This window comes from Pelodiscus sinensis, chromosome 3 (genome assembly GCF_052426305.1).
Source record: "Pelodiscus sinensis isolate ZL-2025 chromosome 3, ASM5242630v1, whole genome shotgun sequence".
Lineage (NCBI taxonomy): Eukaryota > Metazoa > Chordata > Testudines > Trionychidae > Pelodiscus > Pelodiscus sinensis.
Window position 1 is genome coordinate 12,714,643 of NC_143054.1, and position 27,440 is coordinate 12,742,082.

General features: G+C 45.4%; 1 protein-coding gene across 1 annotated transcript in view; it reads left to right on the plus strand.

Annotated features, from left to right (window-relative positions):
* The first annotated feature begins 2,541 nt into the window (after positions 1-2,541).
* Positions 2,542-27,440, plus strand: part of CDC5L (cell division cycle 5 like) — a 43,463-nt gene continuing 18,564 nt past the window's right edge. The window contains exons 1-13 of the mRNA XM_006120665.5: positions 2,542-2,807; positions 6,941-7,044; positions 9,186-9,347; positions 9,951-10,078; positions 11,633-11,732; positions 12,426-12,644; positions 14,347-14,491; positions 14,977-15,165; positions 17,291-17,439; positions 19,478-19,640; positions 21,153-21,317; positions 23,031-23,111; positions 23,534-23,779. Of these exons, the coding sequence (XP_006120727.2) occupies positions 2,763-2,807; positions 6,941-7,044; positions 9,186-9,347; positions 9,951-10,078; positions 11,633-11,732; positions 12,426-12,644; positions 14,347-14,491; positions 14,977-15,165; positions 17,291-17,439; positions 19,478-19,640; positions 21,153-21,317; positions 23,031-23,111; positions 23,534-23,779 (1,896 nt within the window). The 5' untranslated portion in view covers positions 2,542-2,762. The remainder of the gene's footprint in view (positions 2,808-6,940; positions 7,045-9,185; positions 9,348-9,950; positions 10,079-11,632; positions 11,733-12,425; positions 12,645-14,346; positions 14,492-14,976; positions 15,166-17,290; positions 17,440-19,477; positions 19,641-21,152; positions 21,318-23,030; positions 23,112-23,533; positions 23,780-27,440) is intronic.

Here is a 27,440-nt window from a genome sequence, read left to right on the forward strand (position 1 = left end):
TGTATTGTAAAATTAGAGGCACAATAATACTTTGTTAAATCTATAATTACATTTAATGCAAGTTTAATTAATGCACATGAAAGAAAAATATTTCCTTTATTTTTCCAGTTTAATTGGTGTATTTGACAGCAGTTGGGTACAGATAGTCTGTTTCCTCTGTGTGGATCTTTCATACAGCAACGAGGGAGAAGAAAACATTTTTAAAGCAGTAAAAATGTGTAAAAGTCATTCTTGTCCCAAATTGACTTAAGATTGTGGTATGACCCCTGCTTTTTGTATTGGCTGTTGAATGAGCCACTGATAGTGAAGACTGCCGCAGGGTCTGGAAGAAGATCCATATTTTGAATTAATAGAGTATCATCTTCTCCCAGATGCCCTCTGAAACCTCTACAGAATGCTCCAGTTCAGATTTCTGATGTGGCTCTCTTCTATGGACATCTCAGAGGGGTAGTTGTGTTAGTCTGTAACTTTAAAAATGAGTAGTCCTGTGGCACCTTATCGATTAACAAAAATATATATAGTATCATGAGTTTCGTAGGCAAAACTCACTCATCTGAAGAAGTGGGTTTTGTCAACTAAAGCTCGCAATACTATATATATATTTGTCAGTCTGTAAGGTGCCACAGGACTACTCATTGTCTCTATGGAAGTGCTTGTCTAAGGCTCCCTTTGTAAGGAAAAGGTGGCTTCCTTGACTACCAGCTCTGCAAACGCAATGTGGAATGGGAAACCAGCCTAGGGCAATCTCAGCAATGCACACATGCATCCCACTTCAACCCAAGGGACACTTTCTTTACAGACAGGCACTTCACTTCCACACACTGCCATACCAAAGCATAGTTCTGCCTCCACAGACAGCTCCCCACCCCAAAGCACTGCCTCACCTTCAGACAGCTCCTCACCACCCTATCCTGAGAGACGCCCACCTGCACAAACAGCTCCTAGCCCCAGGAGACACCCACCTCCACAGAGAGATGAACAGCTCCCTTCCCCCAGCCTAAGAAGTATCCATCATCACAGACAGCTTCCCCCCCCCCCCCAAGAGCCACTGAACCGCAGACAGATCCGGAGATCTCACCTGCACAGGCTCCCCTCCTGAAGAGACACAATATAAACAGATGATAGACAGACAGCTTTCCACCCACCCTCCCAAGAGATACCCCCCTTGCACAGACAGACAGACAGACAGCTTCCACCCCCTCATCCTAAGGGACATCCCCCCCTTGCACAGATGGACAGACAGCTTCCCATCCCCTCATCCTAGGGGACCCCCCCCCGTTGCACAGATGGACAGCTTCCCACCCCCTCATCATAAGGGACACCCCCTCGTTGCACAGACGGACAGACAGCTTCCCACCCTCTCATCCTAGGGGACCCCCCCGTTGCACAGATGGACAGACAGCATCCCAGCCGCTCATCCTAGGGGACCCCCCCCGTTGCACAGATGGACAGACAGCATCCCAGCCGCTCATCCTAGGGGACCCCCCCGTTGCACAGATGGATAGCTTCCCACCCCCTCATCCTAAGGGACCCCCCGCCCCTTGCACAGACGGACAGACAGCTTCCCACCCCCTCATCCTAAGGGACACCCCCTCGTTGCACAGACGGACAGACAGCTTCCCACCCTCTCATCCTAGGGGACCCCCCCGTTGCACAGATGGACAGACAGCATCCCAGCCCCTCATCCTAGGGGACCCCCCCCCTCGTTGCACAGACGGACAGACAGCTTCCCACCCTCATCCTAAGGGATCCGCCGCCCCTTGCACAGACGGACAGACAGCTTCCCACCCCTCATCCTAAGGGATCCGCCGCCCCTTGCACAGACGGACAGACAGCTTCCCCCCCCTCATCCTAAGGGACACCCCCTCGTTGCACAGACGGACAGACAGCTTCCCACCCTCTCATCCTAGGGGACCCCCCCGTTGCACAGATGGACAGACAGCATCCCAGCCCCTCATCCTAGGGGACCCCCCCCCTCGTTGCACAGACGGACAGACAGCTTCCCACCCTCATCCTAAGGGATCCGCCGCCCCTTGCACAGACGGACAGACAGCTTCCCACCCCTCATCCTAAGGGATCCGCCGCCCCTTGCACAGACGGACAGACAGCTTCCCCCCCCTCATCCTAAGGGACACCCCCTCGTTGCACAGACGGACTGCTCCCCCACCGCAGTCCCAAAAGACCACCCCTGCAAAGTCAGACAGAAGGACAACTCCCCAACCCTCCCCCCGTCCCAAGAAACACTCCCCTGGACAGCCTCACTTTGCTTTATAAACCCACACACTCCCCCTCCTGCGCCCACCGTCCCACGAGGCTCCCACGTGCGGGATCAGCCCCAGCCCCACTCCCTCCTACCCGCCTCCGCCGCGTCCCTTTTCCAGCCCCTAGTGTCGGCAGCTTGCACCAGCCGGCGGGGTTCTGTGCCCGCAGCACCTCCAGGCACCAGGTGGCGCTGTGACAATTCTCCCCCGGCCTGTGCCAGCTATTCCGTCTCCCCCTCCCTCGTCCTTCACAGGAGCTGCGCACGCGCAGCGTTTGTCATCCGCCCACTAGCGGGCGCCGCGTGCCCTCTCAACGCGCCTGCGTGCAGCTTCGAGCCACGAGCTAACGGCCCGTCGGCTCGGAGTTTTGACACATTCCCTCCGCCCTCGCCCCCACGGCGCCTGCGCAGGATCTCAACCGCCCGTAGCGCGAAGAGGGGTGTCTCTACCGCGCCTCCGCCGACTCTTTTCTTCTGGAGCCCGCTCGCCTCCGCCGCCAAGATGCCGCGGATTATGATCAAAGGGGGCGTGTGGCGAAACACCGAGGTAGGGGCCGCTTCCCACCGCGGGCCTAGCCGCTGAGACGCCGCTCCGCAGCGAGAAGGGGCAGTGGCGCGCATGCGCTGAAATGGGGCGGATGGGGGTTGTGCGCATGCGCGGAGCGTGTTGTCGGCATAGTCTTAACTACTTTTATGCGCCTGGGGTTCTCTACCGCCCCTCCCCCCCCCAGCTCAGCATTCGCGGGCCCCAGGGGGCGGGGCTCGGATCCTCATGGGCCCTGTGTGCGGGGAGCTGCCCCCTCTGCAGCGTGGGGCCCCTAGTGTGTGGCATGGGCAGCTCATGGGCCCTGTGTGCGGGGAGCTGCTCCCTCTGCAGCGTGGGGCCCCTAGTGTGTGGCATGGACAGGGGCTCTGATCCTCATGGGCCCTGTGTGCGGGGAGCTGTCCCCTCTCTAGTCTGGGGCCCCTAGTGTGTGGCATGGACAGGGGCTCTGATCCTCATGGGCCCTGTGTGCGGGGAGCTGCCCCCTCTGCAGCGTGGGGCCCCTAGTGTGTGGCATGGGCAGGGGCTCTGATCCTCATGGGCCCTGTGTGCGGGGAGCTGCCCCCTCTGCAGCGTGGGGCCCCTAGTGTGTGGCATGGACAGGGGCTCTGATCCTCATGGGCCCTGTGTGCGGGGAGCTGTCCCCTCTCTAGTCTGGGGCCCCTAGTGTGTGGCATGGACAGGGGCTCTGATCCTCATGGGCCCTGTGTGCGGGGAGCTGTCCCCTCTCTAGTCTGGGGCTCTCAGTATTTAGAGTATTTAGTATTCTGTGTGTGGAGAGCTGTTCTCACTGCAGTCTAGGGTCCCTAGTATGTAGCATGGGCAGAGAACCCAAATCCACATCAGCCTTTTGTGTGTTGGGAGCTGTCCCATATGTAGTCTGCCCTCCCTCCCCCATAGCATCAACAAGGAGCACAGATCTGTACAGGCCCTGTGTACAGGAGCTGGTTCTGCTGTAGGCTGAGGTTCACAGTGTGCAGCATAACCAGGGGTCTTAGATCCATATGAGTGCCTGTGTGCTGGTAGTGGTCCCTGTGTGCATGAATGGGCAGGGACCTGTTGGAACTGGTTCTTCTGCAGCCTGGTGTCTCCAGTGTGCAGCATAAGTAGGTGGCTTGTATCCCCACGGGTCGTGCGCGCTGGGAGTTGTTCTCGCTTGCAGGCTGCTGTTCACTGCAACGTGGACAGTTGGCCAGAGCCACATGGGTCCCTGTGTGCTGGAAAGTGTTCCTGTCTGCAGTCTGCTTTACCTGCTTCCTATGAGGGAGGGTGAGGCTAAGTATAGCTTGCACTCCTATGGTAAGAAGCATTTCTGACAAAGCAAATATTTGATCCTTTACATAACTAAAGTTTGATCATATCCCGACCTAACAAGCACAAACAATTCCCTCTATTAGGCAAGACTTGTATTCTCCTATCTTCTCAGACATCCAGAGATACTCTCTCCTCTTCATCTTTATCTTCTCAGGGGATGGTGACCTAAAGACCCATCACCTCTGAGGGCTGCTATCATCTGTGGTGACTGGTTCACAGTAAACATGTGTAGCTAAATGATGGTCATGGGAAAATTGCCAGTGATTATTTTTACATCATAGCAATGTTACTTGTGGTGCTAACTTATAGCAAATGGTGTCTTATCATACTCCCCTCTCTCACTATATTATTATGCAGAGAAGACTTTTTAATTTTTTAGAAAGAGCTAAACATTCCCTTGATATAGCTCAGTCCAAATTTCAGAGCTTGCAGTTAGTCACAATGCAGTCTGAAGTAGGGATGTTAAATGTCAGTTAGTTGAATAGTCGAGTAACTTATGAATTCTCATCGATTACTCGACTATTCTATAGTCCCCAGGGGCAGGGCCAGCAGCCAGTGCAATCCAGCCCCACTCCTGAGGATCACCCTGCCACTCCATGTTGCTGCCTCTGATACAGAGGCAGCAGTGCTCAGGGCCAGGCAGAAGCTGGTCTGCGAAGGGAGCCAGTTTAAAAACCACCTCCCCTCATGGACTGACTGCCTGTCACGCTATGATGCTGCTTCTTATACAGGAGTGGCAGCAGCTCCTGTCTTGGGTGAAGGGTAGGTCTGAGCTCCTGCCTGCTTACTTCCTAATACACTTTAAATGCAGAGCCACAGCGGGGATAGGTCCCAGACTCGGTGCAAGCCAGGACTGAGACAGGCTACTGGCCAGCCTCCTAAAAATTGTACTAGGTAGCAGTGGGAAATGCATGTAGTCTATAGCATTAACCTATAAACTTTTGCTTATTGCTTAATTGGTTAATTGACTACACTGTTACTGAAGATTTACGTACACTAGGTATGTAAGCCTTGTGCTATGTGTTCTGTGGTATGAGGCTTATACTGCAGAGCCCTCAGCACAGTCAGCAAGTCAACTCCCAGTGCCTGCTGGCTCCCAGCTGTTGGCCTTCTCCCGGGGAGCCGGCTGCTGCTCCAAGCTGTGGGCTCTGAAGTATCAGAGCCTGCAGCACAAGGCAGCAGCAGGCTCCCTAGGAGTGGGGCCAGCAGCTAAGAGCTGGGGCCATTGGGTGTGTAAACCACTCCCAGTGAGCACTGCCTCTTACTCCAGCTGCTAGCCCCATTCCCGGGGAGCCAGCTGTGCTGTGGGCTCTGCAGTATAAGGCTTATAAGCTTATGCTGCAGAGTCTGCAACTCAGGGCAGCTAGCTGCCCAGGATTGGGACCAGCCACTGGAGCGGGTCTGCACTGGGAGCTGTCTTACATGCACCTGCTACTGGCCCTGCTCTCATGGATCTGGCTGCACTTCAGGCTCTGCAGTATAAGCCTTACTCTGCAGGGCCCGCAGGGACGCCCTTCCACCATCCTTCCTTCCCTAGTTCCACCCAGCCACATTGTAGTGAAGATTTCATGAACACATGGAAATTAGGGTTGTGAATGGGTAACCAGTTAATCGATTTCCTGAGTGATGCTTATACCAGTTAATCGGTACCCAGGAGCAGACCCCACCTGCAGCCCTACTGCTCCATTTCCATGGGGGTCAAGAGCCGCCACTCCTCCCCCCCCATTCTGGGGGACCAGGAGCAAAAACTCATGGGGGGGGGAAGGAAGCAGGAGCTGGCAGCCCCAAGCACAGGAGACTAGGCTTGCAAGTCAACCCCTCCCGCACTTGTGGCTGCTGGCTCATGCTGCCACTTCCCACCCTGTGCGGGATCTCACTTAATTGGTTAACTGGGATTTTACATCCCCAATGGAAATTGTATTCTCTTTCCTTTGAAGTCTTCTTGAGGGTTTGCAGTTGTTTCATTTGAAACACCCGCAAATGGGACATTTCATAAACAGCTTTCATATGCCATTGGTTGTTTAGGTTTAGTACAAGAACTTTTAGCACTCCTAAGTAATGTGGTGCCATTAAACTGTAAAATTATGCTTGTCTGCAGTTGCACTTTCACAAAGCAAGTGCTTCTGACAACATTTTGTTGCCTGCTATCTCCAAACAAGTTGTTAATCTGCCATGTATAGTATTAAATGAACTATACAAGAACAGGAACTTAGTTAGGTGTAGGATGCAAATATCATAAAGTAAGCAGTTCTAATTGTGACTCGATTGGCAACAAAGTACTTGTCTAGATATTGAGCTCTGCTTTTTAAGGCCTTCCAAATATGTTCTTTAGCCAGGTGGCTCCATTTCTATCACAAATCTGAAACTTCTACTTGAAGACATATGAAATCTACTCAATTAAAAAAAAAAGTTGAAATTGGTTTTAGGTGCCGCACGTGCCCCACTTTTCAGCTTATACAATGTCTTATTAAAATATTTCTCCACCTTTGTTGTGTGAAGGATCTACACAACCCTGGAAACTTCATGTGCAGGAGAAACAATGAGACTAACTATTCACCAAGTGCTAGCAAATGTTCAAAGTAAACAGCAATAATTTTCATTCAGCTATAGTAATTTAACATGTTAGCTGCAACATTTATGACATTGGTGAAACAGCGCTAATCTTGATGAGAGCAAAATTTTGTGAAAAAGACAATTCTTTTGCCTTTTCCACCAGTACACCACTCTTATCTATGCTTCTCCACACTGAGCTAAAAGCAAGCATTCATCTCTGATGAAGTTGTCTGATGACCCATAGTAATAAGAATTATTTTTGTTTTAAGGATGAAATTCTTAAAGCAGCTGTGATGAAATATGGCAAAAACCAATGGTCTCGTATTGCTTCCTTGTTGCACAGAAAATCAGCAAAACAATGCAAAGCCAGATGGTAAGTAGAGAAACAGCGAGTGGGAAAGTGAGATCCATTGTTAATGTGAACGCTCCTCCCCCCCCCCCCCCCCCCCCCCACGGTGGTAGGCAGCCCTGGCTCTCTCTGCCCCTTCCAGCCGCCGCGCCTGGAGCCCTAGCCTGCCCCGGCTCTCCCCTCTCTGGCTGCTGGTGAGGGTAGTGGGGTAGACCTATGCTGGCCTGGATCTTTCCCTCTGGCTGCCGGGAGATTGGGCTGAGGCCGCGCTGGCCTGGCTCTCTCCCTTTGGCTGCTGCTGGGAGCAGGTTTGGGCCAGACAGAGGCTGTGGCTGGCCTGGCTTTCTCCCTCTGGTAGGGAGGAGGAAAGGAGTGTGGAGCACTCTCCCTCTTGCTGTGTGGGGCGAGGCTGCACAACTGCCACATGCCTCACTCCCTCCAGACTGCCGCAGACACCTTATGTGTCCTGCGCGTCCCCCTCTCTTCACCCGAGTCACTGCAAGGCTTTGCAGCTCCTGTTTCCCCCCTGCCCCCGGACAGTGGAGGAGCCATGCTGCTCAGTTTAAACTCCAGCAGCCTCCCACCCATGTGGTGGCTGCCAGAGAGACATCCAACCCTGGGATAGGGGCCGGTGGTGCGGGGTGGGGGCGGCGAGGCCCATGGGGAGGGACAGAGGTCTCTACTGCAGAGGCCCACTACGGGAGGCGCCCTAGTCTGAAACAGGGCTAAATGTCCCTCTGGCATCTGCCACGTGGGTGGGCGGCTGCCAGAGGGACATCCAACTGTGGCTCGGGCTGGGGTGCTTCCTGGCCCTGGCTCTGGGCAGGGTGATCCCCAGTCTGGCCTTCCTCCACATCAGGCATCTGCAGCAGGGCACCCTGCACCCCTGTGCCACAGGCAAAATTTTAGCTCCTGGCAGCCTGCCATGGTGGCTGCCAGAGGCACATCCAGCTCCGGTCCCAACTTGGGCCAGAGTATCCCCCAGTCTGGCGCTCCCCCACAGCAGGCCTCGCCACCGCTGCCCCCCCGCCGTGCTGAACTTTTTTAGTGCTCCTTACAGCAGGCCTCTCGTGGGCCCCCCCAGAATTTTCCTCCTCCCCCTGAAGCCCATCAGCAGCAACTTACCTTCAGTGCTGCTGCTGCTCAGGAGTTACCGTTCCCTGGTGGATTAGCAGTGGGGAGGAAGGGAAGAAGCAGGGTGCCTGAAGCGGGAGGGGATGTGGGATGCCGAGTGACATGATGATGTCATTTCCTCGTCCTAGAGGAAAAACTTTTAAAAATAATATAGATAGACTCTAGAGTTTGTCAGTGGTTCAGGTCCAGAGGAGGGAGGTAGAACTTCATGATTCTTATCTGATTTCATCTTCTGTAGATATCACACATTCCTATTCCTTGAATGTAATGCGAGCCAAATAGAAAGCCATTCACTTTACAGATGACATCAGTGACATAACATAAACAGAAGATACAAGATCATTGTGAAAATTCAGTTCAAAATAACCACTTTATAGTCTGTGATTTTACATATTTTGGATGAAATATTTGTCAGAAGGAGAACTCACAGAGAAAATTCATTTAAAATAAGCTCTAAATGGTCATCTCTCAGACTGCTGAGTTTAGCCTCCTCTTTTTTAAATTTTCCAATACTAGATTAGAATGCGTACTAGAAAAAACAACCCTTAAAATTAACACACCATTCCAACTAATGCATATGAGATTTAGATTCCAGTCCTGCAGACACTGAGGCATTCATGCTAAATTTAATGGAAGCATAACCTAACGAAACTACTTGCACATGTTAAAGTTAAGTGTATGTTTAAGTATTTGCATTATTGGGGCCTTATTGTTTTCCACCATTTCTTGTAACCATTTGAAAGTAAAGACTAGATTTATTAATTCAGTCTTTTGGCAAAAACAAAAAAAAGTGAGGGTGAGGAGAGATGGGAAGACCTGAATGACAAATGAGAACAAACTATAAAGCTTTCTATGTATGAAAGTGCTATGTATACTACACATTTGTATATAGCCATAGATTTGATATATCCAGGATGAGATTCTGAAATCCCATTATAACTGATATGTGGAAGGACTATGATTTGTTCATAATCAAATTGTCATAAACTGTCTCAGAAATGCCCGCCTTTAATTTTACTGCTATGTAACAGGTACGAGTGGCTGGATCCAAGTATCAAAAAGACAGAATGGTCACGGGAAGAAGAGGAGAAACTTTTACACTTGGCCAAGCTAATGCCAACCCAGTGGAGGACCATTGCTCCAATCATTGGAAGAACAGCTGCACAGTGCTTGGAACATTATGAATTTCTGTTGTAAGTGACTCTATTTTGCTATCAATAAATAGCAGGAAAAGGTTTGTAGTTTGTTACGTGGACATACGTAGGTTGCTGGCTGGTTGTTGGACTACCTAGCTTGATGAGAGAGGTTCTTGGCCAAGGCCTGGAGGAAGGCAGAGAGAGAAATGACTGGCTCATTTCCTCTGCTGGCAGGGATTACTAACAGGCCAAATTCTCTCCTCTCCTACAAACTCTTGCTGGGACTATTGGCAGTTAGAAGCGACAAGTGAGATGTAGAGTTGTTTGCAGCAATTCTCTATTGTCTGTTTCTTTCCATATACAGCCGTTACCCACCATAGGTGAGTTCACCCCTGTCATCTTCATTAGTGCTGACTTGTCCGTTTTGCGTGTTTCATTACCTCTCTTTCCGCTATTGGTATTAAGTTTGTGATGCTTTTGTTTTAGTAGATTAGATACTAGTGATTCATAATTCTCTGCAGGTAGTGTCTGTAATATTCATTGTGAGCTACTGGCTTACATTTCGTGGGCAGTTTTGAGGGTTGGGATTTCAGGACACACTTTTTCTCCAGATTCATAAAGTGAATCTCATCACCTGAATATGCTAGTACTTCCTTGCAGAGATAAAGCTGCTCAGAGAGACAATGAGGAAGAAACTGCAGATGATCCCAGAAAACTGAAACCAGGAGAAATTGATCCAAATCCAGAAACCAAACCAGCCCGGCCAGATCCCATTGACATGGATGAAGGTAAAAATTAAGAATATATTTCATGTATCAAAAGGAAAAACTATGTAGCACTTTAAAGACTAACTAGAAGGCACAACTCAGATGGGCTGGCCATGTTGTGCGCATGTCCGATGATCGATTTCCCAAGAAGATGCTCTATGGTGAATTACAACACGGCAAGAGATCTCTTGGAGGTCAAAAGAAGATATTCAAAGACACCCTTAAGGCCTCCCTTAAGAACTGTAACATAGATCCTGGAAATTGGGAGAGTATTGCTGTTGATCGTTCCACTTGGCGCAGACAAATACATGATGGTGCAATAGCCCACAAACAAAAGAGACTGCGTTATGCTGCAGAGAAACGTCGTCTTCGCAAGTCTAGGGATGGTATCTTCTCTTCCTCTGGTCGGCAGTCTGATCTTTCATGTCTCCACTGTAACTGTCAATTTCGGGCTCAGATTGGACTAATCAGCCATCTCCGAACCCACCCCCAACTAAACTGATAACACCGGGTGGTCCTCATCGACCTCGATGGACGAACAGCAGATGGTTTAATAGGTGATGAGCTTTCGTGGGCCAGATCCACTTGGCCCACGAAAGCTCATCACCTATTAAACCATCTGGTTAGTCTTTAAAATGCTACATAGTTTTTCCTTTTGTTTTAGCAAGATCAGACTGACACGGCTACCTCTCTATTACTATTACATGTATCAGAGTGTTAAAATTAATTCTTTTGCAGTTCCTTTGATCTTTATTTGCTTCATCCTGCCTCTTTTGTTTTCTGTTTTTTCAGGTGCCTGTTTCTGCTCCTACAGTTTTTATCTTGTATTCTGCCTCAAGCCCTCTATTTCACTTTCCTCTTTCAGATTTCTTCTTTCTTTTCTTTAGTTTCATGTGGTCTCCTTCCCTCTTTGGATCTGCCCCCTCTTTGTCATCTGTGTTTCTTAGAATGGTTGTTTTTTCCCCTGCGTGGCTTTCTGCTGTTTACTGACTTCCCACTGGAAATTCTCCTCTGTGTCTTCACACGAGCTAATATCTCCTCAGTGAATTATTACTGACATGTACCAGTACAAATTATTCTGTATGTTACACCAATGATATTTTAGATTATTAGGAGGTGTAGGATTCCAGGAAGTTTCCCAGGGTGAAGACTGAATAAGGACTATTCTTGAATAGTAGTAGTTTCTCAAATGTCTTATTCCTATCATCACCATAATTGGTCACTCATTATTATCGTGTAGGCCTAAATACAAATGAAATGCTTTTCTATTATTGTGCTCAGTCTCCCTTTTACTAGGACTATTCTTATTTCAGTTTAAACAGCCTCACACATCAGTGAAATATTTCCAACATTATGAATGTTCTTGTGATCTGTTTGGGTCATCTGGTTGGTGGCTTGAGCTCTTGTGTTCATTTGATTGTGCTCATTGTAAAGAGAAAATGTAGAGGGCACGAGGATCCATACTGGCACACCAATTGCGGCAGCTTCTGGTTTTATTCTGATATTAATATTCGGCTCCAGCTCCATAATGCAACGTAAAAAATTGGTAACCTTCCTTCTCTGTGCTTTTTGCAGATGAACTTGAAATGCTGTCTGAAGCTAGAGCGCGTTTGGCTAATACTCAGGGGAAGAAGGCCAAGAGAAAAGCAAGAGAGAAGCAGCTGGAAGAAGCTAGGTAGACACACCCCATCCCCTCCACTTTCCTACTGTGTTGTCTCTTGATAATAATGTTAATTCTAATGTGTTTTTAGTTTCCCTTTCTGTTCCTTTCATCTAACCTGCTCTGTGAAGCCATTGCTGTCCTTTTTCAACTTCTCTTCAAGATCCACTTCTACTGAGATGCCAAAAAGAAATGAACAAGTTGGTGATGCTTGAAAGAAAAATGGGATTATAGTTGTCACCTTGCTTTATTTAGTTAGAATGATTTTTTAAAATTACAGATGTGTATATAACAGCAGTATATAGCGTACTCCTCTTTCTTACCCTTCATATACTGCTCATCTTAGGCCCCAAACCTGCAAAGACTTGCATGTGCTTACATTGATGCAGTGGAATTACTCAGGGTGATTTCACTGGGCCTACATGCAATCTACAAAGTAAAGCACATGCTTAAATCTTTGCTGGGTCAAGGTTTTAGATTCCAATCTTTTCAGGATGGCAGTGGTTGTGTCATTGTATCCTTTCATGTGTGTGCAATGAATTTGCAGCCTGACTGAAGCATCTGGATGCTCCTAGAATATAAACATTTAATAATGTTAGTGTTATGGTCCCTCACATTCTATAAATATCTCACCCCTAAGTACTATTTGATGGTAACAGGTGACTATTGTACAGGCGACGTTACCTTTGCATTCACTGTGTTCCTCAGACGTCTTGCTGCTCTCCAGAAGAGAAGGGAACTTAGAGCTGCAGGGATAGAGATCCAGAAGAAAAGGAAAAAGAAGAGAGGAGTGGATTACAATGCAGAAATCCCATTTGAAAAGAAGCCTGCTCCAGGCTTTTACGATACATTGGAGGAAAACTATCAGGCGCTGGATGCGGACTTCAGGAAGCTACGTCAGCAAGACCTGGATGGAGAATTAAGATCGTATGTTTGTTTTAAGTGCTCATGTAACAAAAGCCTGGTATGGGCAAGTATGTTTCTCACTGGGTATATGCCAGTGTATCTTGATTCTGACTTACAGTCCCCTTCTTGTCAGTTCTAAGTCTCTGATGATTGCTTGTCTTAGTGAATTTTGGGTCAGTTAATAATGTGGAAAATGTTGACTAGACACCAGAATGAGGTTCCCAAACTCATTTTTAATCCTTTGAATTTAAAGGCCTTAAAGAATTTAAACCATTGCATCACCTAGCACTGTCATAATTTACATCAATAAGATAATTGCATATTAGTTTTCATCAGAGCAATGACTGATTTTTCTTTCTACAGCACGTAGCTTTATTAAATTGTTTGTAAGAGAGTGTAATGGCAATACTTTGTTCGTTTGTTTTATTGCCATGTTGTTATATGAAATTGTATTATTATTAGAATCTGCTCAAGTACTTTTTCTTTATTTGAAAAATTTGTCCCAAAAATGCATGCTTGAGCGGTTTACATGCATGTTTTCAAATGGGACGGCAGAGCTAGCCAACATGCTGGTGTTTGTACTTCCACAGTTCACTTCCAGTTACTTCTGCCAACTGTTCTCTATCGAGTGGGCAGATCCAACAATCCATCCAACTTGATTTACTAGCTGTAATCTCATTAATTTTTTTACAGCAATTCCTAGCTTAGGCAATCCGTGATGTACAGTACAAATAGCAGACAGCTGTGAATTACAGAGCTGCAATTCCCATGAGAGGTTTGTGTGATTGTGAACCATAGAAGTTCAAGTGTCTTCACCAGAAATTCTTGTTGGAATTACAGTCCCTAATTCAAGTGTCTGTTTAAAAAGGGGTGAGCAGTGTAGAGATTCAGACCTGGCTCCGTGCCCTATGAACTCTTTCCCCCAACTTCCCGTGCATGATTTCATCTGCTGTTTCTCTTCGTATTCCTCCAAGGGCAGAGCCTTGTTTCCTAAGCTTCCATGACTCCCTGGTTTCCTCCTACCATTTGTGGGAAGAAGGGCAGCTCCAGCTTGCATATACAAATTCTTGGAGCTTCTTAGGATTTTTCAATACTCCTCCCTCTCCCCGCAGTCACTGACATGTTGTCTAGCACCAGTGGATCTCCACTAACTGCAGCTAAAGCAGCAAGCTTTTTTCCTAAATCGGGGTGAAAGTAACTTCCATTTTTTAATGGTACTGTTATATTGCAAACCCCAAAGGCGGTTGCTCAGGGCAGTGGGTTGGGGAGCTGCTATACAAGAGTGCCTGTAACAAACATAAGTGTGCAAAGGGTGAGGGGAGCTCAGGGCAGGGGATGTGGAGGTTCAGCAGCCAAGGCAGGGGAATGGGGTACGGGGGAGCTCATGGGAAGGAGGACCTTGGGGGCTGGGAGTGCGGTCACTGTGCTGCCTAGCTGCCTGAATCCTGGGACTAGCTGGGGCATGGTGATTACACTGTCTGGCCACAAGCACCAGGGCTGTAGCCTGGGGGTGCTGTGGCCATGCCATCCAGGGGCTCTGAGTGCTGGCTGATGACCACCTGGGGATGGGGCCACATGGGAGGTAGTGGTTTGGGCTCCTGTGGGAGAGGAGGATAAGAGAGGGAGAGGGAGCAAAGGATTTTATGCCTCTTTCTGAATTGCCGGTTTTGCTTTGCTGATCAGCTCCGAGTATTTTAAATGACTTTCTTGTCCGTTGTGACAGAGAGAAGGAAGGAAGGGAGCGTAAAAAAGACAAGCAGCATATGAAACGGAAGAAAGAATCCGACTTGCCTTCAGCTATTCTTCAGACCAGTGGAGTGTCAGAGTTTACTAAAAAAAGAAGCAAACTAGTGCTTCCAGCACCCCAGGTAAATTGTGATCAAATGGGAACTGTTACCGTCTGTTGGATATTGGTGGCCTATGTGAAAAGAGTCTAATGGTCACTGTTCCATACCCAGGACATGCAGTAGCTACAGAGACCAATTGTTCAAAGACGCATAGATAGGACATTTGTGTCATCCAGAAAAGTCCTTGTCCTAGGTTAGAGCTGACGTACATTGGCAGTGTAGGGAAGCTTGCACTGCCATTGCACCTATATTCCTTTCTTCCTCTCCACCTCACACCTTTTTATGATCATACATTTCAGGCAGGTTGTTCCTTTTCTAAATGCATTGAATAAGCATTGAAACTAGCCAGAGCATTAAGTAGGAGCAGAGTATCTACTTTAGCTGGGTTTGAGGAGAGCATTCTTTAAGTGTTCTCTTTTTCCTTGGGTATGTAGTTCTTGATACCTTTGGGCAAACAAGTTTTTCTTGCAGGTGTCTCACTGTTTGATACTTGTTTCCTTTGAAAGATTTCAGATACAGAACTCGAGGAAGTAGTGAAAGTAGGCCAGGCCAGCGAGATCGCACGTCAGACAGCTGAAGAATCTGGAATTACTAACTCTGCCTCCAGCACCCTTTTGTCTGAATACAATGTCACCAACAACAGCATCGCCCTTAGAACACCCAAAACGCCAGCAGCACAGGACAGGATCCTGCAGGTAAAAAATTAATATACAGAAGAAGCTCTGTGTTATCTGAGAGCGAGAGTTCTCAGACTTTGTCATAGCAAGCCTCCCTAAGCAAAGGAAAAAAAACAATTGTGCCACTCCAGAGTTTATTAAGACAACACGACAAGAGTGAAAACCCTATAGTTTATAAAAATAGAACTAATAAAACAGAAGAGCTTTGATCAATATACCTGTGAGCTTGAATGTTAAAAGTACTATTTTTAATTTCACAGAGCACCTTTTGTGGGATCTCTCAGTTCTCATATAAAACTTGCTTACGTAGGGAATTGTAATACCCATAGTCACTGTAGCACCACCTCATCACAAACTGAGAGGCCCTAGATTGAAGAGAGCAGGACTCATAAGCAGTAGGTTTGTGGACAGGGAGAATAGGTAACTCTCTTAGGGTACGTCTCGACTGTGGTGCTGTTTTAGAAGTATCCTGAAATAGCAACGCCATGTCTTTAAATGCACCCACTATTTCCTGAAATAGTGGGTGCGCTATTCCAGTGTTCCTGTAACCCTTGTTCTGCGAGGGTTAAGGGATTTGTCAGAAAACTGCCTTATTTTGAAATTTGGCACTATCTGCACAGCGCCAAATTTCAAAATAAGCTGTTTTGACCTGGACTTGGAATAAGCAACGTAATTTGTGTACCGCAAATTGCATAGCTAATTTTTACAGAAGGGTGCTGTCTAGATGCACCCTTACTGTGGGCAAGGGCAGCATGAGCCATGTGTAGGAGGTCTGGCCGAAGAGGCAGAGCATGGCACTCCTAGATCCACCAGTACCATAAGCTCGGTGAAGATAAGCTGCTGCAGACCAGGGCAAGGTGGTGCCACTGTCAGTGGATTAATCTCCAGCTGCACTGGCAATACATGGGAGGCAGTATATCAGCAAGGGGAGGAACCCTGTGGGGCTCCCACTTCTCTCAGGAACTGACGGTCACCTGTTCCTGCAGTATCTCGCCCCCATGTGATTACATACTTCATCATGGGGTGGAATAACCACCTGTCTCAAGCATGGAAAGATACGAGAATAGAGGGATTGTGTTCTACAGTTACAGTCCTTGTACAAAATTGTTTAATCTCCTGTTACCCTTTAGGGTTGTCTGATTTCTTTATGACCAAAGGATAAAATTGTTCTTTGTGAGAAGAAAAGGTTCTTAAAGGACCCATTTCAGGCATGTACCAAGATTTTCCAAAATGACTAAGGCCTGGTCTTCATTACAAAATTAAGTTGACCTAACTCCATCACATAGGATTTCGAAAAATTTTACCCCCATGCAAGGCTGAACTAAGCACTAGTGTAGACACTTCCAGGTCAATGGGAGAATTCATTCTTCAGTGTAGCTACTGTCTTTTGGAGAGGTGATTTATCATATCTAGATGTGGCTTTATGATGTTGATGAATTTTGCATGAACTTAAGACACCTTTAAAGGGCCCTGATTTTCAGAGGGCAGGTGAAAATCAGAGTCCTTAAAGTGTCGTTAATTGCATGTCAGAAATCACGGATCTTTTTTGGAAAATCTTAGCTGTGGTATCTACCACATTGAAGGAAACTGAAATATTAATCAGCTCCCTCATTGTTGTAACTTTTACTCTTGTGTTATACAGTAATTGGTCAGGAAGATTAAAATGCAGGTTGAACTTTCCTGGTCCAGCACCCTCGGGACTAGACTGGTTCCAAATGAGGGATACTTTCCAGCCCTTGGGAGGTCATTTGTGTCCCCACTGCTGCCGCCCTTCACCCCTGTTGTGCCACCTCCTCCCCCCAGGTTTCTGGCTTTCCCAGGCAGCCCAGCTGGGCAGCAGGATGGGCTTCCCCTCCCTGCAGTGTGCCCAGACTCTCTGATCCTAGAATGGATGTTGCCAGACCACATAGCCTTGGTTTATAGAGATGCAACCTGTACTCAGCTGTATTGCAAGATGTGTAAGTGGCCAGTGTATATGTCTTAACATTAGGAAATTTTAAATAATTTCAACAAACTACTTTCAAATTTAAATGACTATTCAGCATCCATATATAGTTTAACACTAGGTCTATTAAACTTGCATAACAGTGTTTGATTATGGAAATCCTGGTGTTATGTCCTGTGTATATTGTCTGTCTCACAGGAAGCCCAGAACTTGATGGCTCTGACGAATGTTGACACCCCCCTGAAAGGTGGTCTTAATACCCCCCTCCATGAGAGTGACTTTTCTGGAGTGACTCCCCAGAGACAAGTTGTTCAGACTCCAAATACAGTGCTTTCTACACCCTTCAGGTAAAGCAAACTATTCAGAGATGGTGGAATAGGTAGATGTTCTTACAGTACTCTAAATAACAAGACTGGATTATTGTCCTACAGCAAATACTAGCTTTTTTTTTTTTTTTTTTTAAAGACCTAATTACACCTCTTTCTTTGTCACTTTGTCAAATTGAGCCTCACATCTGTATGTGAGCGTTCATGCATACAGAATGGAAAGCGACTGTCTAGAAATAGTACTGCAGAAAGGGATCTAAGGATCATAGTGGACCATAAGCCAAATATGAGTCAACAATATAACACTGTTGCAAAAAAAGCAAACATGCATTAAGAGAAGTGTTGTAAGCAAGACATGAAAAGTTATTCTTTGCTCTACTCTGTGCTGATTAGGCCTTAGTTGGAGTATTGTGTCCAGTTCTAGGCACCACATTTCAAGAAAGATGTGGAGAAATTGGGGAGGGTCCAAAGAAGAGCAACAGAAATGATTAAAAGTCTGGAAAACATGACCTATGAGGGAAGACGGAAGTAATTGGGCTTGTTAATTTAGAAAAGAGATGACTGAGAGGGGACATAATACCCTTTTAGATACTTGAAAACAGCTATTACAAGGAAGAGGGAGAAAAATTGTTCTCCTTGGCCTCTGATGGTAGGACAAGAAGCAATGGATTTAAATTGAAGCAAAGGAGGTTTAGGTTGGACATTAGAAAGCTTTTCCCTAACTGTCAGGGTTGTTAAACACTTGAATAAGTTGCCTAGGGAGGTTGTGGAATCTCCGTCACAGGAGACATTTAAGAGCAGGTTGGATAGACATCTCTTGGGGATGATCTAGATGGTGCTTGGTCCTGCTGTGAGGGCAGGGGACTGGACTTGACGAAATCTCGAGGTCCCTTCCAGTTCTAGTTTTCTATGATTCTATGATCTTTTAATAATACTACTAATAATACTAATACAGTTACTGGTATGTTTGATATTGACGGTGGCATTCTGTATAACATCTGATCCTAATATTTCCTAAGTATCACATCTGAGTTTCAGCTGGAGAGAGAAACTGCCATGTTTTTATTTTATATATATTTGTACTGCCAATCCAAATACTATGGAATTGTTAGAATAGTGGTAGAAATGTAGAAATGGAATTGTTAGTTTGACTCTTAGAGTAGGTCCTAAATAAACATATATCCCACAAATGCCATATTCCATGGAACTGGAAAATATTAGACATCATATATTTTCTGACTGTAGTTTTTCAGCTCAAATTTTAATTTTACTTCTGTTTATTATACTTGAGAAAGTAGAAGCAAATGAACTAAAAATATTCTTATGTTAGAAACAGCATTATACAATGTCTCTTATTGAAAGGAGGCAAAGAAACAAAGCAGAACCTTTAAATCAACAGTTTTAAGATGGGTTAAATATTTATTATTTATTCTATCTGCAGAGCAAGTTTGAACATTTAAAAGCCTTTTTAAGTGAAATGTTTCCTGCACACCGGGGCAATCTGTGGCATTTCTGCAGAATACGTGGGGCCTTTAGTTATAACAATACCTCCAAAAACTAAGTTAAAAATGTTACTTCATTACATTCAGGCCTGTAATATTTTTGGCACCTGTGGAAAATTCTATTTTTTATCTGTGCATCCAGAACAAAGCTTGCTCTGGGTTAAATAAAATCAATAGGGTAAGTTAAATGGCCTTTGCCATTCTGACATGTTAAGTGTTTTATGAAGTCCCTATCCTTTCATGTCAAAGAGTATTGCAGTATCTTTCTAAATATATTTATGCAAGGCTATAGCAAGGCTTTGCATCTTAAATATGGTGCTTTGGAAGAGTAATAGATTTCTCTCTCTCTCTCTCTCTCTCTCTGAGTGTGTGTGCATCTTCCATTGTTTCTTCTATGAAAGAATCCACTTTTATTAAGCTGTCATTACAGATTGCATGGTTTTACAAAAAGTTCTGAAAATCGGATCATTTAGCTGGATCTTACTATTAAAAAGCATTCAAACTCTTTCAGAGCTGATGCCCTTTGATTAAAATATCAAATTTACTTAACTCTTTAGGACACCATCTCACGGAGCAGAAAGTTTGACCCCTCGTGGTGGAATGACTCCTAAACCAGTGGTTGGAGCAACTCCAGGTAGGACTCCATTGAGAGATAAATTGAACATCAATCCAGAAGAGGGAATGACAGATTTCAATGATCCATCTCATGCAAAACAACTGGTAAGTAGTACATGTGAGAGAAAGAAGAAAGTTCTGTTAACTTCCTGAGATGTGAAATTCATTTTCATCTCCTGTACAGCACTTGTGTTACCAGTTACTTATAAATATTCATGCATGACCTAATAAAATTACATCTTTGCATTTTCATCACATCAGGGATACACTTTAAAAAGCAAAAATCTCACCACATATGAAAAAGAAAAAACAGCTTTGAGCATACCCAGTCAGAGCTCCAACATTTTCCATCACATGAAGACATTTGGATTTAAGTAGGCCTCAGTCCCACTTGTACTTTTCAAGTGGAACAGGAAATACTTAGTCCCAAGAAAAGATTCATTTATCCTGTAATCGCACTCCACCCTCAAATCCCACATATCTTGGCTGCCAATTCTAGATATAGGACTTTCTCATCTGGGTACCCTGTTGACATAATTGAAGTAGAGAGGTTTTAAAGTTTACCCATTAGGAGCGGTAGCCCTTGAAATGCCCAATAACATAGCAGTCTGCTTCAGATTCTTTCATCACCTTTGTCAACAGATGTTTCCATTGCTGGGTATTCTGCCAGATGAATCTCATCAAATAGATGTGGTGTAAGAGGGCATAGAACTATATAGGAATTACCTCAGGAGCTCCTTTTATGTGGCAAAGTCTGAAGCCTGTACTGTGGTTTTGGATGTCTCCCACCAGAGGCACCAGTGTTTCTCTTTGGGCTAGCAAAGGATTTCCACTCCAAAGTGCTTGGTGTGTTCTTTTGAAGGAAATAGCTCTTTTTAGTCTACTATCTGAAGTTTTCTCTTAGCTTAAAGGACAAAATGTATTTTGGAGTTCTTGTGATTTTCTCAGTGCCAGCTCATTCTTTTCAAGGGTAAACTTGGCTCTTCAGTTTGGAATCATTAAACTTCAGCTTCCTAACTGTTTCCAGAAGTGTTTGTGCTTTAGCCCTTATCATAGTAGCATAGTTCCCAGATCTGTGAGCCATTACATTACAATTCTAGAGAAATGATATCTGCAAAGAAATGTTCTGGTTAGACAGTTCTCCAGAAATAGCCCTATATCCAGGCTACAGAAAAACTGTTTTGACTGTTAATTTCAATGAAATGCATGTCATCTTGAATGTCTAGTATTATGTTAAAACTGACATTGAAAAATAGGAGCCACTCCTGTCCTGTACTCCTGCACTGAATGGCTGTTTTTTCTGAATGCCTTTCCTTGAAGCTTTCACAAGCTGATTTCAGGGAAGCTTCCTTCAGTAGGCCTTGGGAGAGTATATTCATAGAGCATGAATTCTGGGGTCATCGTCCTTTGTAGAATGTGGATTAATAATGTTTATCTTTCATTTCTTTTTTCCTTACATTTTCTGATAAGTTGGCTGCATAGCTGGCTAAAATTGGTAGAAGGGAATCTGTGTACTTTTTCTCTGTATTTATGAGTGCCTTAGGAAAATTGAAATATACTAAATAATATAACCCTCTGTGCATTTAGAATGGTTAAAACTTGATGAACTTTCAACAGGAAAGAGAGACTCGTGAGCATCTGCGTCTAGGGCTTATGGGCCTTCCTGCCCCAAAGAATGACTTTGAGATTGTTTTACCGGAAAATGCAGAGAAGGAACTTGAGGAACATGAAACGGATGATACCTATATAGAAGATGCTGCTGATGTGGATGCTCGTAAACAGGTGGGAGTGCCATGTGAAATCAAAATATGCTGAGTGCCAAATTCCCACTTGCCTACACTTTACAGCCTTAAAGAACTACCAAGTAACAGTCACAGCTCTGTGAGAAGCAAGTGTCCAGATACATGTGTGGTATAAATACCAGGATAAGTAATACTGTGTTCATTTTGTGGGTGAAGGAAAACCGGGTGAGGGGCTAGGTGCACTGCTCAAGACCTGATGCTTGGCGGCATTGTGCTTTTAAAGAAACAGTACTTCTATTGGCACTGAGGGGAAGGCGTTCAAGGAGGCGGCTCTTATGCGTTTGGAAAGGTGTAGCAAATACTTCCTGCCTGCATACACACACACACACCCCTTCTCTGGCTGGTGTTTGGAAAAATGGCATAATAATAATAATTAATTAATGGCCATTGGTCCCTAAGTAGCCGACAAAGCCTGCTATCCTTTTCAGCCTTTCCAGTGTCCAGCAGTCACTTGTGCAAGTACATTGGGCAAAGTCTCTTTGTCTTTTTCTCTTCTTGCACATCCATGTGGAGCCTGCTGGTATCCTGTTTTAAGATGCAAGGCAGTGGCAAAACAGGGATTAAAATTTAGGAGATGCTAGTTACCGCCCCATAGCTTTTAAACCAGGGGTGTGCAAATACCAGCCTGCAGGCTGCATCCAGTCTGCCTGAGTTAGCTCCTGGCAGGCCCCCATTGCTATACTTACTTGCATGGCCACAGGTACCAGCAATCACAGCTGTGTTATTGCCCACTCCTGTTTTAGACAGAGATGCCTCTCCATTTTATTTGTACCTTGTGTATTGGAAAGTGTGAGACACCCCCTATACTTTCCTCCTCTGAAATTTCCATCGTTGTAGTTTAGGCAGAGACTTAGTCCCTCGATTTCATAAAGAGAAAAAGGAAGGGCCTGCCAGCAGAATGGAAGGAACCTAAGCTGGATGAGCCAGTGGATATTTCATGAGTGGAAACCAAAGGGCAGGAGGAATTTCTGAAGCAGTGGTTCCCAGTCTTTTTAATGCTGTTGACCAGCAAACCCATTCATAAACTTTTGGCAGACCAGCAGCATTTTATTTATATATTCATTATGGAGATAATGAATATGCAAATACATGAGTGAAATGTTACTTGTCATTCCAGCCCCAACCCAGCCCCTTGCTCCCCAGTGCTTAACACCTTTTGACCCCCCATCCCTATGCCCTTTGACCCTTTAACCTCTGACCCTTACAGCCTGTGCCAACACTTTTGCCCTGTGAACCCACCACATACTCACCTAATACCCTTTTGACCCAACCCCACCTCCACACTCCCCACAGAGAGGCTGCCCCTAGGAAGCATGGTCATTACTGCCACCTGGGCAGGAGGAGAGGCTGTTGCCCGCCAATGCACTCCCTCCTTCTTCTTGCCCCCTCCTTCCCCATAGGTGGGGAGGGAGGGAGTGCGGAGTCCCTGCCAGCTGCCATTGCCGAGGGGGAGGGAGGGATGCACTTCCTGCTCCACGTCCTGCCCCTGGTGGCAAAAGCGGCCACGTGGGCAGCGGGAGCAGGGCAAGAGTGCTCTCCCCCATTCTCTTACAGTATCTTGCTGTAGCCTTTTGTTAACAACAACAAAAATCAAATACTACTTCTGCAATAGTCTAGTGACATGCATCTTTTGTGTATTAGAGGGAAGCATCAGACTGTTGTGGTTGGACTAACATTTGAAATATCTGTTTAGGCGATTAGAGAGGCAGAGCGTGTAAAGGAGCTAAAGCGGATGCACAAAGCTGTTCAGAAGGATCTGCCAAGGCCCGCAGAAGTAAGTAAGAGAAGCGTCTTTCATTATGGTGGAAGATCCAAATGCTGTAAAAAGGAAAAAGAGGATTTAACGCGACATTGAGAATAGTTGTTTGGCTTTCTTTTAAACAATAGCTACAGGAGGCGTAATACAGCTAAGTTTGGATCATGAATGAATAAAATCATTCCGTTAGTATGCTAATTTCGTCATCTTGTGGCCAATTTCTGCCTTCATATGGATATAATCAGTGGGTGTTGCATACACATAACTGAAAATAAAATGTGTTTTTTAGGTAACTCTGCTGGTACAAAGTTCTTTAATCATCTGTTACACACAGCTCCGTTTTAAATGCCAACATTACTGTGTGCATTGTACTAATATATTTCGGCTAACATGACATTAATAATACATAACATTTCTGAACATATTTTATTTCTGGCTAGGTGAACGAAACGATTCTGAGACCTTTGAACGTAGAGCCTCCTCTCACAGACTTGCAGAAAAGTGAAGAGTTGATAAAGAAAGAGATGATCACCATGCTTCATTTTGATCTGCTGCATCACCCATATGGAGAGCAGCCAGGGGCCAAAAAGGGGAAAGGCCCAGGATTTGGAACCAACAGTGCAGAGCATATGACATACCTTGAACAAAATCAGTATGAGAAGTACTCCAAAGAGGAACTCAAGAAGGTAGGCACGGTGTGTCACATGATTAGCGACAAGTGGGCTCCAGGTATTATGTTTCTGCCATCTTGCAAGGAAAACAAGCTCAAGCCTGGATGAAATGTAGTGGGAAATCTCCAAACAGCATGTAGGTGTTGCAGGAAGTGTTACTGATGATGTAGCAGGTGGCACTTTTCCTTGGAGGTTATAACTGAGCCAGTGCTCCAACATGGTTTTAGGAGGCACTGTGTGGTTGGAGGTGATGTCCTTTGGATAAAATGTCCTGATCACCTGTCTGTTAGTAAATAAAAGCTCTATAGGAGCCCCTACCAGAAGTGGCTAAAGTCAAATTACGTCTTGATGATAATAATCTGTTCCATGAAATTAAATTACCCTCAAGTTTGAATTGGAGCTGATATTATTCATTTCCCATCTGCTACTGGCTGTGTAGTGGTCCTGTACACTGTTAGCGGGCAATTTTGCTGAGGTGGAAGCAAATCCATGTACTGTAAACAGGGCTTGACAGTCTATTGAATCTACTCGCCTATGGTGAGTAGATTTCAGCCCAGCGTCCCCTTTACTGGCGGCGCCCGCATGCGCAGTGCGGGGCTGACGAGCGGCTTTCGCCGCGGTTCGTCAAGCCCTGATTATAAACATAGTAATAATTAACGCATACCACTTTATATTATATATATTCAAGGCACGGGACAGGCATGAATTAAAGCTCACAGAATTCTTGTATTACCCATTTTGTGCATGGGAAAACCTGAGACAGAAAGATGAAGTGAATTTTCCAAGCCATGCAATGAGGCAGTGGCAGAGCCCAGGTTAGAATTTGGGGCTTTCTGACTCCTGCAGACTTCTCTGTCTTCCAGCCTCCATTGCCTACGTCACAGGTTGTTTTATGTGTTTTGTAACACTTGGAAAGTGCACTGAGACCTTCACATGAAAGGAGTTACAGAAGAGTGAACTATTATGTGGAGGCAGCAAGGAGTGGGGGGAGGGCGGGGGAAGGAGCAGGAACCGGTGCGGGGGAGAGCCAGCTTAAAAGCCAGTTCTCCCCAGCACTGTCTCGGGAGGGGGACAGGGGAGGTAGAGGAACAGTGGGGAAATGGCGTGAGCAGGAACTACTTAAGTCCCCGCTCACCCCATATTCCCTGCTGTGCTTCTGCCTTTTAAATGTAGTAAGAGCTCTGGGCCCACTACATTTAAAAGGCAGAGGGGCAGCCAGGATAGTAAGCGCCTCACCTCCCCTTTATCAACTAATCGAATAGTTGATTAATTGAAATTTAACATCCCTAGAAAATAATAATTCAACCTTTTTGATCCCTCTTTCTCATCTAGTCACTCAGCTTCAAAATAGACTATAGTTAATATGGCTGTAGGCTTATAGCATTTGATGTAGGCCATTGCCAAGTCTACTACTCTACATCAATATGATCTGCAATTGCAGCAACTCAGTTTAAACCATAGCTACCTGGACATGGGGGGTGCTAGGTAGGCAGAATTGGCTGCAATTGAAACAAAGAAAATTTCAGAGTTCCATTCCCACTTGCATTGTATGACCAAAATGACATATCAAGATCTCTCTGGTTCTGGGAGTAAATTTATTAAATGGCTACAGATGTTTCACTTCACAGCCAAGTGACTGACTGGCAGGTCAGAAGAAAAACCGTGGAGTTGGCTCCATGAGAGAGTTGCCATTGAGGATGTGTCAATAACCTTTAAGTAAGGGTATGTCTACACTAGGACTTCTGTCACTAAATCTTCTGTCACTCACTGGTGTGGAAAAAACAATTCCCTGACTGACAGAAGTTCAGAAAAAGAGAAGACCCTCTCCCACTGACAACGCTACCCCAGCATTGGGGAGTCCATGCTGGTGCTCCAGTCCTTTCCCCCTGCTATGGGGCACAAAATCTATTAGCCTCAGCCCCCCCTAGACTCTGGTGTGGAGGCTCTTCCCCTTGCACACCAGAGACTTGGGGTGGGATGGGGAGGCAGGCTAGAAGGGGAGAGTCTTTCTCCTTCTCAATCAGAGGCCATGTGAGTGAGGGTTTGTTAATTTTTGCTTCTCACCTGTGTGCGGCCCCCAACTGATTTTTCTGAGTCAGTGGCCCCTGACCCTAAAAAAGGTTCTCCAACCCTGGTTTACACAATTAGCCAATAAGCCTGGGCTTTCACAATTCCGTAGTCTAATTTTTCAAAGGATGTCAATCGATACTAGCAAAAAAATTACTCTTTGTTGGGATTTAGTTATATTAACCTCACTGGAACTTAGGACTGTTACAACAATTAACTGTTTTAACTCCGGGCCTGCTGCCCATTCGTGGGGTCCCACTGAAGCTGTGGGGTCCCGCCTCCTGGCCTGCTAGCTCTTCTAGGACCGGAGCTGTTCCAGCCTGGCATGATTGGCTACTACTGGAATCCACCAGCAACAGCAGGTTAATCAGTAAGGGTACTGGGAAGCCTCATGCTTACCGATATACTTACTAGTTAACTATGTAACACCTCTTTCTGAGCTACAGGCTTGTGTTGTTAAATAGCCTTTCCTTAGATTCACCAGATAAGATGATTTCAGAAATACCCAAGTAGTCTTCTTGATGGTGTGTTGCTATAAAGCATGGTTGAAGTTCAGTGATTTATCTAGTGAATCACTACATTTTGAAAACTCAGAGTTTGCCTTTTATACCTCTGTGTGATACTGTAAGAAAGGTTTAGTTATGACTCTGTCAATATTATATGTCACGTGGTAGTTTTTATTTCCCTTATGCATTTGTTATGGATAGCAGATCTGATGCTAATGCAAGTAGTCAGTTTCACTGCTACATTACACCAGCTTTCTGTCAGTGTAACTACATTTGAAGTTGAAGGAGTTACACTGATACAACAGAGCAATGAATTCTGGAACCTTACAATTCTTTTGTGCAGGGGTTTTTGTGTTGTTATGTATCAAGGGTTTTTCCTGAAGTTGGAGCACTGGATTTCTTACTTTCTTATGTTGTATTTTAGTATTTATTTTGAAATAAGCAAAGATTTTAAAAAATGACTAGTGAGTTTGGTGCCTCAGTTTTGGCATGTTCAACTTGATACTCCTTAATTGTCAGAAGACAGGTGTTTGGCACCTCCTTCAAAATCAGGCGCTTATAAGATGTGTCATGGTACCAACCCTAAAATTAAAGTACCACTTTTGAAAACTTTCCCTGTAATCTTTTATTTCTCAAACTTCATTTTGTCTCAAGAACAGTAGCAGCATTCTGTGGTTGTGAGAGGAACTTTTGAAATCTATTTGTTAGTTTGATCTTAATGTCTAAGGGCATGTCTGCACTGCAGAGCAAAAGTTGAATTAAGCTACACAACTTCAGATACTTCAATTGCGTAGTTAAAGTCAAAATAGCTTAATTCAGCTTTTGACACTGTCTCGACAGCTGGAAGTCGAAGGAAGAGCACTCTTCCTTCAACTTCCCTTTTTCCTCGTAAAATGGGGGTTACAGGAGTTGGAGTAAGAAGTCCACCAGCTTGCCATTATTTCGAAATAATTGCTTGCTGTGTAGACACGCTCTTTGTTATTTCGGAATAATGTCAGTTATTCCAGAATAGTGCTGCTGTGTAGACATGCCCCAAATGTCTCTTTCCAGGGTCATTTCAACAGACTGGAACTTGTGCAGTAGGTCTCTTTTGGAGGCATATG